At 33.2% G+C, this 12,773-nt stretch overlaps 1 protein-coding gene across 2 annotated transcripts; it reads right to left on the minus strand.

Annotated features, from left to right (window-relative positions):
- Positions 1–1,368: 1,368 nt before the first annotated feature.
- On the minus strand, positions 1,369–11,117 carry LOC119637799 (heat shock 70 kDa protein 4). 2 transcript variants are annotated; one of them, XM_038034118.1, is made up of 7 exons: positions 10,932–11,117; positions 10,397–10,658; positions 4,846–5,146; positions 3,577–4,791; positions 2,931–3,026; positions 2,235–2,438; positions 1,369–2,143 (listed from the first exon to the last, which is right to left on the minus strand). In XM_038034118.1, exons 2-7 carry the CDS (start codon positions 10,501–10,503, stop codon positions 1,526–1,528), a joined length of 2,541 nt encoding a protein of 846 aa, XP_037890046.1. In that variant the 5' UTR covers positions 10,504–10,658; positions 10,932–11,117; the 3' UTR covers positions 1,369–1,525. The 2 variants fall into 2 exon arrangements, with proteins under 2 accessions (XP_037890046.1, XP_037890047.1); XM_038034119.1 differs by lacking the exon at positions 2,931–3,026 and having other exon boundaries at positions 10,932–11,114.
- Positions 11,118–12,773: the final 1,656 nt, after the last annotated feature.

Below are 12,773 nucleotides of genomic sequence, written 5' to 3' on the forward strand. Positions count from 1 at the left end.
CTACAAGGTAGATGCTGCCGCATTTGGAAAATGAAACCTGCTTCAATCGGAATCGTTATACTTTCAATTAGAAGATGACGAAAGTTATTGTCAGTCACCGGAGTACTTTTAAACCGGGCCATGTATATTCAAGAAATTCCGTAGAATGCATGTCACCAGCACAAGTTTAATAAGCACTGCGGTGTGCGCAGCGTTCTGTATACGCAATATTTCGTAGATCCGTGCCCTTTTCTTAGTCTCGGATATCATTTGTGCGCCTCCGAGCACAAAAGAAAAGTGCTTTATGTATAAGTAGCAATAAAATTTGCAATTCATTTTGAAGCCATTTCGACAAAAATGGGTATAGGTCTCTATGTCAATGCTAGGAAATAATACACAATTAAGAACGATATTGGGCCCATGAACCGTTTTCTTAGATTCACTAAATTTGACATACAGGAATTCATAATATCATAAATTGTTTCTTAAAAATTAAACAATTATGATTAAAGTATTAATCATAATTTTGCTGATAGTTTACTCTTTGAGAGAATTAAAAGTTAACCCCGCCTTCTTGGATACTTCTTTATAAATTCTGTTCAAATACGTTTAAAAACAGCAATCGTTTCGTTATTGATTCAATTTAAAATAATTATATTTCATTTAATTACTTCGCAATCAATGCAAAAAAGCGGCAATCATCCTTTATGTTCAAAGTTAATTGCGAGAATTTGAATAAAAAATCAATGAAAGCAAATGTTTTTTTTTTTTTTTTTTTGTTAAAGGGACGCGAATTTTAGAATGTACTGTTTACTTGAAATTATTCTTAAAAATGATCTTTATTAACTAAATAGAAGAGAAAAAAAAATTTGTTGCGCATATATATCGTAGGGCCTCGAGTTCACGTCTATTAAAATTATTTTCGGCTTTTTAATGAATTTCATATGTTATATCAAATTATTGAAGCAATTGCACTTGTTTCTCGAAGTGCTATATAACCAAATAAAAACTTTTCCAATTATGTAGTTTGCAGGAGATGTTCCATTAATTATGATTATAAATTATTTATAGTGATGTCACAGTAACTGAAAATGATACCTATATATATATCTATACGTATATATATATTTATTTATTTGTTAACAGAAGAATTAAAGTTTTGATAGTTGTTATAGTTAAAGAAGGGGAATGAGTTTCAATTCATATATATATATATATATAATAAATTGGAGTTGTTGTGGTTTTAGAGGACATGTTCGTTTAATTTGGCAATTTTATATATAAATGGATGTGTGAAAAAAGCTAGCTTTTGTTGGATAAGAGCTTTATCGCGTTATTATTTAGATGTATTTGTATAGAGAACGTCAATATTTGCTGCTGTTATCGTTGTTTTTTTTTTTTGTTTCGGTGCCACGCTTTTTATTTTAAGCGTTTAATTTACTAATCAAATATTAGCGATGAATGCAACTTAAAAGTGAAAAGGAGAGTCAATAAAATGCTTAGGCTGTGCATAACATCTCTTCTGCTGCCGCTGTTGCTTCTTTACCTAGTCGACATCCATCGTTGAATCCTCGGGAACGCTATTGGTATGCGCTGATTCAGTTTTCTTATCAACATTTTCGCCATTATGTTGCTGCTGTTGTTGATCAGTTCCAGTCATATCTTTAGCTGGTGTTGGCTTGGAAGCTGGTTTAGGCTTAGGGCGATTAATCACCGAATTTACGCAGGTCGTTAGCGTTTGTATTTCGTGACGTATTTCATTTATTTTCACTGGACTATCGGTGGTTCGTGCAGCTTGAGAAAATTTCGCCAAATTGATATCCAACCACTTCTGAACCTTCTCGGTAGTTTCAGAGATGTTCATGAATTCAGTTTCGGTCAAATGATCGTACTTCGGTACTCCCTTCTTAAACTCACTATGCGCAGTTCGAGCAAATGCGAGGGCCTGCTTTAATTCGTCGAAGGCTGCTGGACAAAATTCATAATCATTTGCTCGCTCCTTTATTGGATTGGTTTGATTTTGTAAGCTCTTGAGTTTATCCACATAAGTATCGTGGTCACAGTCTTCTCCATCTTCGTACAACCAATCTTCGAGATCGTTAAGTTGATTACAAATACTATCACGTGCGCTACTGACGACGTAGCGTTCCAAAGGACCATCTCCCTAAAAGACAAGATAGAATACGATACATAATCAATATTTTGCTTCAATGTTTGAGAGCGGTAATGCGGCAGTGCCGTTTGAAAATACTTGCCTGTAATTTGTTACGCATATCATAGACAAACTCTTCCAAAGCATTTTTAGCGTCAACTCGTTTAGTTTCCTTGGCATCGTTGGCCACCATTTTAGCCTCCAATTGTGTTAAATTGTTTAATTCGTTGGGTAAATAGCCGTGAGTTTGGTAATCCATTGGCAAATCAATCAATTTTGAAAGTTTCTTCTTCTTTTCAGAGGTGCCCTGAAAAATTGCTCGCAATAATTTAAATGAATTCTCATATGACCGAATAAGCAGTCAAGAAATTATAAATAACTTAGTAAATTTAACAGGAAAGTTGATGTTATTAAAGGAAAAAAGAAACCTTAAACTTGCAAACAACAAAATAAAAAATAATAAAAGTTAATATAAAATGTTTCATATGCATTAAAATAAAAACGATTTAAACTTTCAAGTGCATCAACTACTATATATTAAAGTCAGACAGACTTTAATGGAGTGGTATGAATACACTTAAGCGCTCAACGGTAGGCTTGTGTGCAAATTAGCGCTTAATCCTTATGGTTAGCAAAATAATCTGAATGGCATTTCTTCTTTTTTTTTTCTTGCCTTTACTCTTCTAATAATCTGGGAAGGACATAGGGTTAAAGTAAGAACACAAAATATGTTTGATACATCATTTACAAAATAAAAGAAAACTAAAATTTTTGGTGTTAAATAGGTGAGAAAACGTACCGAACTAAACCAGCCCTTGACCCGTTGAGCGAACCCTTGTCCTCCTTGAGGTGATGAGGCGGTCGTATTATATTCCTCCTCATAATCTTTACAAGCCTACAATAGGAGAGTGATGTTTTGGGTGTTTTTTGTGGAATTATAAACAAAGCCCATCAATCATCATGAAAGATTCACACAGAGAGAAATCAAAACCAAGAAGACAACAAAAACAAGAAAAAGAAAATATAATTGAAAATGTTCTGATGACGAGAGCATATGATATTTACTTAATAGACTGCACAAAAGTAAAAGGAGACCAATTTAATTTACAAGGCGATACACATATAAATGACACTAATGACAACTGATAAGGGATAAAAAATAGTGATTATAATATATAGAAATTGATGTGCTTAAAAAAGACTGGGAAACGAGGGCGGGTAGTGAGTGTGAGTAAAACGGTGGATACAAAAAATACAAAATAATAATAATGACAACAATAATTAAAGGGCATAAGGCGACAGTACAAAGCTTCAATATTGCTAAAGCTATGATTACATTTTAAAACATATACATATATAAATATACAAACAAAGGTGTACCTATATTAAGACGAATGATAAACAATTCTGTAAACCTATCCTTTAAGAGTTTTTGTCACACTTACCTCTTGCGAAACATCCATAGGTTCGCCAGCGTTATTGATTTGATTTTGCGATTGATCTTGTCCGCTATTTAGTTGTTCTGCACTATTTGCTTGGGGTTCATTAAGTTGGCTGTTTGAGGATGACTCGTCCACTTCTTTTTTATCCACCAGAGAAGCACTTGAAATCAATACGATGCCATGATGATTAATTCTCACCTTCACTTTAACTTCACTGGGTTCTCCACGTTCATTGGGTTTAATATCTTTAATAGTCCATCGGCCAATAATCAAGTCCGGATAGGGCACAGGCTGAGCATACTGTACAGTCATAGTAAAGGGTTCCTTACGATTTAAAGTCAATAAACGACTGAAAGGGGCAGCATGGAAGGTGGGGAATACTTCAATACCACCGCCACCCATAGAATCTTCACCGTCCCAGGTAACTTTAACAGAATAATTTTGGATGTCAGTAACACCAAACTCTCGTACACGCACAGCGGGCGACATAATGGCGCATTGTAAAGCTGCACCACGCGAGACAGCCTCATCCTGATTCAAAGTGGTACGAGCCGGCTTACCAAAAACTTGCTCAATTATTAACTTAATTGAAGGGATACGTGTACTGCCGCCGACTATTTCCACTGAGTGAATTTCTTCCAAAGGCAATTTTGATTCAACCAATAGCTTCTTGAATGTTGCTTCAACACGTTTTAACAATGGACCGCACAATTCTTCCATTTGCAAACGTTGCATGCTCGACGAAACGTCAATATCATCCATGAAACATTCGATAGCTAGAGGCAATTTGGTGCTATTGGCCGACATTTGTTTTTTCAACTTCTCGATTTCAGTTAGTAAACGTAACCATGAGCGAGGATTACTTTTGGCGTTGATCTTGTAACGGTCCATGAACTCCTTAGCAAAGTATTCAGCCATAGCAGCATCAAAATCTCGGCCGCCAATTTGGTCCCAGCTACTAGCCAACATCTTAAGTTTGCCCTTTGTAAAGGCGCAAGCACTAACCTGCAGTGATGAATTGCCGCAATCTACAAAGATTACATTACGCGGTTTGTCATCGGGCAAGTCTTGCTTATAGAAACCGTATGACAAGGCTGTGGCAGTAGTCTCGTTCATCAAACGTAAGACATTGAGACCAGCAATTTGGGCAGCATCCAGCAAAGCCTTACGCTCGGCATTTGTAAAATATACAGGACAGGCAATGACACAATCATTAACCTGAAAACAAAATTAATTTTTTTTTTTTTTAATTGTGTTCTTGCGCGATCTTACCTGTGCTTGCAAAGCATGAGTGGACGTTTCTTTTAATTTTGTGAATAACATGGCTGTCAATTGCTCTGGTGTGAACAGCTGTTGTTGATCTAAATAATTAACGCAGAAACCTATACCACCATCCGACATTTGTTCGACTTTTGTTGGAATGTTATTCAGCTCATGCTGCACATGTGGATCATTAAATTTACGGCCCAAAAGACGTTTAAAACCACTAACTGTATTCTTCATGTTTGTAACCTGTTGATTTTTCGCAGCGACACCAATAATACGCTTTTTCCCATCAAATGCTACACATGATCTGTATTAAATAACATAAATATAGATTAAAATAGTAGTAGAAAGTGGTAAACTGCCGCGTTTTAAAATATTTTAAATTACTGCTACCAAAATTATTTCCTTCTTAGCTTTTTTATATTTGCCACAGCGAACAATAGTAAACAAAGTCGGCTGTGCCATGAAGCAATGGCCACATGTGATGTATATTACGATTTCAACCCAAAATATTACATAAAATAACCAACCATATTGTTCTGAAATGTTTCTTACCAGTAATTTAAAAATTGTTGTTTGTGTAAAAATCGATGCTACATAAATGTAGTCCAGGTACGTTAAATCGGCTTAGATTATGCTTACTACGCTTTGGGAAATTTATTAATTAACATGATAAAATATTGCATCAAGGTTCAATATCTTACTATGTACGCTGGTAGACAGAAATGAGATGCATGTTGTTTTATTCAGCTGGAGTGTTTTTTTTTCATTTTCCTCCTGTCTTATATTATGTTTATCATTTATTCATAAAGTAGGAACATTTCCATATTTAAAAATCGTGTTAGATTTATTTTAAGTATTAACAAAAATTTAAAAGAAGTTCAGGTCAAAAATATCGCACGTTTCCAGTGGACAGCAATGTAGGTGTGTAAAAATAACGCTACACTTTGTATTTAAAAGTACAAATTTTTATATAAATCAGTTCAGGCAGTCAAAAGGCGGTACAACCACCAATGGTTTTAAGGACAACTTCGACTCTTCTAGGCATGGATGAAATTAATTTACGGCAAGTCTCTCTACTGGGATAGTATAAAATACTTTTTTAACATTTTTCCACAATTTTTTTATTGCTACAAGAAACACGACGGTTTAGTCCTCCCCAAACATTCTCAACAGAACTGATATCGGAGGAAAGGCTTGGCCATTCAATGACACCCAAGTTATGCTCCCGGAACCACGCTTTCACCAAATTAGTTGAATGTATCAGGTCATTATCCTCCTGAAGTTTCCATAGCTGTGGCTTAACTTGTGTAGCATGCGGTAACATTATTGTTTCTTAAATGTTTATATTCTATATTATATATATATATCTATATTATATATATATATCTATATTATATATATATCTATATTATATATATATCTATATTATATATACATCTATATATGTATATCTATTCATAATGCTTTCTAAGATGTAGCAAACCGACAATCTCCCAAGAAAGCAGCCCTATATCATAAGATTACTTCCGCAACGTCTTTCCTCTTCTCCAAATGCTGTTTCATCTTTCAGGGCTATTCTTGCAGGTAAATTTGCACCTAACAAACAGTCGGAATCATACAAAGTTCTCAATTTGAATGGAAATTGATGACTTGAAAGAATCTCACTTTGCTAAATTACAATGCGACTATCGACTAGACGAAGTTTTTTAACTGTTCCACGCGTCTCAAACTTTCACAAAGCTATGTGATCGACCTAGCTACACCGCAATAAATTTTTACATTTTTTTCTGATTTCGAAGCTGATGACCTACTCCGCGTCCTTCTTTGCTACAATGATGCGCTGGACCTATCTAATATTATTATAAACATTAATCCATATTGCATTTTCGCATCAATTTTGAACATTGTTGCCATATGTAAGTAAAATCGTTGTGTGGGAAGTTACCTTTTACAATTTCAACTCCATTGGATGTCACTTCTTACTTGGCTTTTGCCCTCGTCATAGTCCCAACATACGCCTTTATTAAGATGTCTCTGTATGCATATGCTTTTATATTCAACTTGTATATCCTTAGACGTTGAAATACCGGTGATAGTGAAAGGTATATCAAATAAATAACCACCCGTTATGCCAACTTCTTGGTCAGCTTATGCTGTGAGTTCTAGCTTACATTTTGCTGCCTATTATGAATGTATTATGTTCTTTGCAAACTTACAGTTGAATATTTATTAAGATCATATGCGAACTTTGAATTCCTATTGCAATTACTGCTACCGTAGACGGACGGTAGACCATCGTGGCAACAGATTCCCACCCAGGGTATGCGTTTCATGGAGTCTCTGCTGAAAAACACGTCTGGGGACGGTTCACGGGTTTTTGATTATCGAACCATTGTAGGTTAAAAAAACATAAAAACAATACGATCACTCTTTAAGTTGATGGAACCCAATTGCTTTCGTATCGAATTAAGCGTCTGCTTCGTTGCGTTTATAAAAAATATATTTTTGATAGCATCGGTGTATGTATAACAAAACAATGCAAAGAAGAAGAAGAAAAGTGAATAAATAAACAAACGAAAGATAAAATTTGAAAAAGAAATTGAGGAAAATATTAAAATCTATTAGAACGAAACTATTAATCGAGGTTTAATAAACAATATAGAAACTGAAACAAGCAGACATATTTAAAAGATTAATTTCAATATAAGAAAATCATAAATAAACCATTTATTTTCATGTAGCAAAAGCAATGGATCGGACCATACCTCTAATAGTTAACTATGTAATATTTTTTTCTTTAATTCCACATTCATTTATACCTTTTCTCATATTTTGTGGAACCAATACAGATCGAAATTAATTATTTGCTTTTATTATTTTTGCCAAAATTTTGGAATTTCAGAGTCCATCAAACATATGCCTTTATATGGTATTTTATTTATTTTCCCTTTAAACATGAAGCTCGATAGTTGTTTTTCGTTCGCGCGTTTAAAAAAAAAAAAAATCTGATACAAGCGAACAACTGTTCGATGATGAGAATCATCAACAAAAAATTGAAAATCACTATCGAGCTACGTGGATAAGGAGAACCATAAACTGACTCTTAGATATACAAATTAGCAAAAATTCAGTAAATGAGGAACAGCTTCAAAAATTCGATCTAACAGAAGAGCATTAATTTCTTAATAGCCAGGTAAAGCATACCTCCCGTGTGAGCCACGTAAGCCAATAGAAAAACCTGACGCACTCCAATTGAAAGTTTTTTCATTTCTCGAAGAGAATAAAATTATTGCTGTTTAGACACATACACGAGCAAAGTGTTATGTACAATGCACCCACACAAAATAAATCTTGCAAATTATCAAGAAAAAGATGCTTAAAATAGTGTAATTGTAAATATATATATAAAAATAAGTATTTCTGAACAATGACATCTGCCTCAAATTAAAAAGGGCTCTAGAACTAACTCCAGTCTCATTTTTAATAAATATTTATCCCAAGAATTGTAATTTAAGAGTAGCATGTTAACAAGCTTGCAATCTTGACTTCATCCTCACCTTTTTACGTGCAAAACTAAGGACGCACGAAAACATGTCTCATTACATAAGTAAGTTTCTTATGATGTTTGATTCTCTGGAGAATCAAATGCAACGTAGATAGATACTTGCACACAGTCATATAATGTACATATTTAAAATGATTAATACTGAAATTGGGCATATTTGGACTGGAAATGACTAAATCAAATAGACACAACGTATGCAAACATAAATACACGTATATAGTTGTATCTAAAAGTGTTTATGCAAGTTGTGCGTTTTGCCTTTATAAATATAATTGGCGTCTGCAAGGAGCTTTAGTTCTGAGTAAAACAAAAATTAAAAACATTCGATTTCAATTTTTATATGTAATTTTGTTTTTTAGTTTGAAAAGCAAAAATTACAAGATAACGATTCTCAAAATTTCAAAATTTAGTCTCACTTTAAACAAGAATATATTATAGTGAGCTTTAGTAATCAATTTTTTAGTCTTCAATAGGTTTTTTTAAGTATATCGATCAGTAACGTAATAAGCTGCATAAGCGTAAGCATCTTATTACGTAACTTCAAAGCAAAACTACAGTAGCAGTGCTTGCAAAAGAAATACAATCATAAGAGAGAGACATAGTCTACACTTATCCGAAACTTATTCATAACAATATAATTTAAAAATTTATAGTATATATGTTACTAAGAAACAGATTTTCAAGTTTCAAAGCCTTGCTAGCTTTGAAGGAATCTATCGTCCGCTTTTTCTGGTATATAAACAAGAGTTCTAGACTAAGATGTTACGATAGGCGGCAAACTTTTATATTTCTAAGAGCGAATTTAACATGATATTAAATATTAATGTGTTTGTTTGCGATTCGTTATATCTTATCTTTGGTTAAGTTTTATACACTCCTCTATGCTTGGTACAGGAAATGGAATCGCTTTTAACCATTGGAATTTTCATTTATGTTTAGTGAATTATATTTGAATTCATATCATTTTCGATATTGCTGAATACAAAGAGTTATGCATTAACTATATAAAAATATGTGATAGATGTCAATCATAATTTAAATAATCATGTGACTAGAATGGAAAGCATTTCTCAAAGATCTTTTTGTGTGTTTTTAAGGATTCAAATTAAATTCGCAAACCTATGTGATCAACAATCATTGCTCTGCTTAATATTCTCCTTTCTTGTCTGATCACAAAAAGAAACAGATACTTTTAAAGGAGCTCCCAACTGTGAAAGTAGAGCAAAGTATATAGAAACACCTTGTGTTCTTACTGACGCGTACTGATGCGGTACAAATAGAGCGATAACATTACATACAAGCCCGCTCCGCTAATGAGTATAAAAAGCTCCCTCCCTTCTTTATGGCTTACACCCAAAATACGTAAAAGGGTAAAATGCTTTTACTTCCAATAAAAAATATGAATACTAAAACCTTTGTACACACGATGAAAACCTAAAATTTTTTTGTTTAGGAATATATATTCGAATTTTTGCAAGGAAAAACTTTCGTTTTTTTCTTTCTTTATTACATCCACGCATATATTTAAAAAAGATTGTGAATTTTTTGTTCTGGGAACTGTAATAAAGAGAAATATTTGTACGTGAGAACATACTATTTCATCGCATCGCTAGCGGACAATAAAGAAAAATCAATAATTTCCAGAAATTTCTATTTGCTGAATAGTAGAGAAGCATTGGTTACTATTTTCTTTTCATCGTTTAAAAATCTGTCATAAATTTTCTTAATTTTACAATATTTTTTGATAAAATATGCATTTGCAATTGTTATTCAAATGCTCTTTACAACACTAATTTCTATTTCTCACCCGACCGAAAGCATTTCAAAATTCTCTTTTAATTGCTCATTGCCAATAAGAAGTACATCAAATATTAAACTAACCTCACTTTTTTTCTACGCCATGCAATTTTACTGCGAATTTTTAATTAATGTTTTATATTTTAAATAAATTTGCGGTACATTTAATTGAAATATCAATATTCTACTTACGGTGTTGCTCTTAAACTGTAATCGTTAGCCAAAGTTTCTATGCCGCCAGCTTTTGCGGCAGCTACAAAACACGACTCATTACCAAAATCGATACCAATCACAGACATTTTCTTATATTTGTTCTAATTATTGTTGTTATATGTGAAATTTTTGTTCTGAATTTCAACTTTTCTATTTTAGAAAAAATCAAACTTTTGTTGAAGTCCCAAATTCAGAGTTTGCTGTATATCTTTTATACAGAACACGCAAACTTCCAGAAATTCTGCAAGTAGAAAAAAAAGCACTACCTGTGAGAGAATAATTGCACAAGGGATAGGTTTGTAAGTAATGCCGTTTGACACTACACGCACACGCAAACAATCATATATTTTCTTCTAAACGAAAAACACGTCAGTTTTTCAATTTATTTTGACACGAAAAAAAATTGTTCCAGAAAATTCACTTGAATGCTCGACGCTGATTTTCGTTAGGCAAAATTATGAAAACTTAAAAAAAATTTTTTTTGAATTTATGTAGATAATTTTGTCAAAATTACTTCCTGCGCTGTGGTAGGCTAGTTTCGTATTTACTCCAGCGTTACAGAGAGCTGATTAGCACGTTTCTTTTTTAATGGTTCTTAACTTCCGTTTTATTTTGCTTCGCTTTTCTTCTAGTTAAATTTTTAAATTGCCTGCTTTTAATGTCAGTGAAAATATGAAGTAGTATCTTAACCCTTTCGTCAAAAACGCAAATTCGTTTTGAGCTGTTATCTCGTGCGGTTTTCTTTTTCAACTGTGCCGAATCCAAAATTTCTCTTACAATCTTTTGCTTTAGTTCTCTTCTCATTAGTCACAACAAAAAGTAGTCATATTTTCTAGAAAGTTATCGAAGCCAAAATATACGTATAGATTAGTGTTGCCAGTTACCTAAGAAATCAAAAACGTGCATAGGAATGGGATTTTTAAGATCCTACTTAGGCACATTTAATTACGCAGAGGTGTATCGTTCTACAGATTTTAACAACTCATATTTATTACTTCGTTACGATAACGATTTACATTTACATGGTAATTTATGGTCAAAAATGATTGCTCCAAAACATTTGCTCGATCACATTCATTAGCACGCAGACATTATTTAACACGTGATTCGCAAAGGTACAGTTTCTCGATGAGGTGTGTCATATACGTTGGGCGATATGTCCTGATTTGCTAGGCACTTGCCCTTTCCAAAAATATAGGGGCTGCAATTGTCATATGCTGTTAATTTCTGTTGCTTCTCTATAGTGATTACTTTTAAAACACTTACCCAAACGTATGGCCACACACAGAACGGTAAACATTATAAAATTCTTACGTATGTCAGCTTGCACACGTTTTTTTTCCTCAGCAGGATCAATTGGAGGAGGAATCCGAAACATTTTTCTAATAATTTAAAAAATACTTCTTGTTGAAATAAAATGAAAAGATTACTAAACTTGCGACAGATGATTTCTTTGCGTTGATCTGCTTATGTTTGATAATTTGGTTGTCAACATTTTTAAAAGCTAAGTTAGTATTCTCGTATCGCAATGCAATGTCATAAAATTAATTTACTGAAATATTAGTTCGCTACGTAAATGTCGTATACTCTTTGTCCCAACAAAAACTTCGGTATTAATAAAAATTTAAGAAGTATTCGCATTAGTAAAATTTTGCTAAATCATCTATAGCATTTTACAAAAACTGCTCACGTTTTTTGGGCTCTAAACCAAATCGTATTGTTAGAAGGTGCAAGTGATATGATTTAAAATTTATGGTTGGCATGGTGTGATAGAAATAGGGGGATAAATTAGTGAAATTTTTCCGATTAACAGATTAAAGTGTTGGCATAATATTCTCATCCTATAGTTTATTTTCATCGTCCATAAACGCTGTATACGTTCTGAGGCATCGCGGTAGTGGAAGCATAGCCAAACGCAAGCCTCGAAAGTCACCGAAATCGGAAACCCACTTTTGTGTTAATCAGGTGTTGTTTCTTTTTACTTTCTTAAACCTCTTATAATGTAGAAATTCAACGTAACACCACTTGGATTATTTGCGCTGCTAAACGACCGACTTAATTCTTTGTTATATGTTAATAAGGAGAAGTTCACATCACGATACGAATTCACTAAATTGTTAGAAACTATAGAAGAAAAGATGTGGCATTGCCATACCGGCATACAGTAAAGTTAGACGTAAGCATTTCGCAAATTTAATATTTTTCATTGTAATAACGGCAATAAGTGGAAGAGCTAACAACATTCATTTTCAACTTTTTAGTGATTTTGTCAATATATTGTAAAACGCATTAAGCCGCTTTAATTGTTTTGGTTCATCTTTATTTTTGTTGTAATTTTTAAAATATTTCCCTTATA

Source organism: Glossina fuscipes, unplaced genomic scaffold, assembly GCF_014805625.2.
Source record: "Glossina fuscipes isolate IAEA_lab_2018 unplaced genomic scaffold, Yale_Gfus_2 61, whole genome shotgun sequence".
In the NCBI taxonomy this organism is placed as follows: Eukaryota; Metazoa; Arthropoda; class Insecta; order Diptera; family Glossinidae; genus Glossina; species Glossina fuscipes.

Bases quoted from the DNA above. Each gene is read 5' to 3' on its own strand.
- LOC119637799 (XM_038034118.1), bottom strand. From the start codon at position 10,503: ATGTCTGTGATTGGTATCGATTTTGGTAATGAGTCGTGTTTTGTAGCT. The intron at 5,147-10,396 runs GTAAGTAGAATA...TATTTAATACAG, and splicing joins TACAGTTTAAGAGCAACACC to ATCATGTGTAGCATTTGATG. The intron at 3,027-3,576 runs GTAAGTGTGACA...CTCCTATTGTAG, and splicing joins CTATGGATGTTTCGCAAGAG to GCTTGTAAAGATTATGAGGA.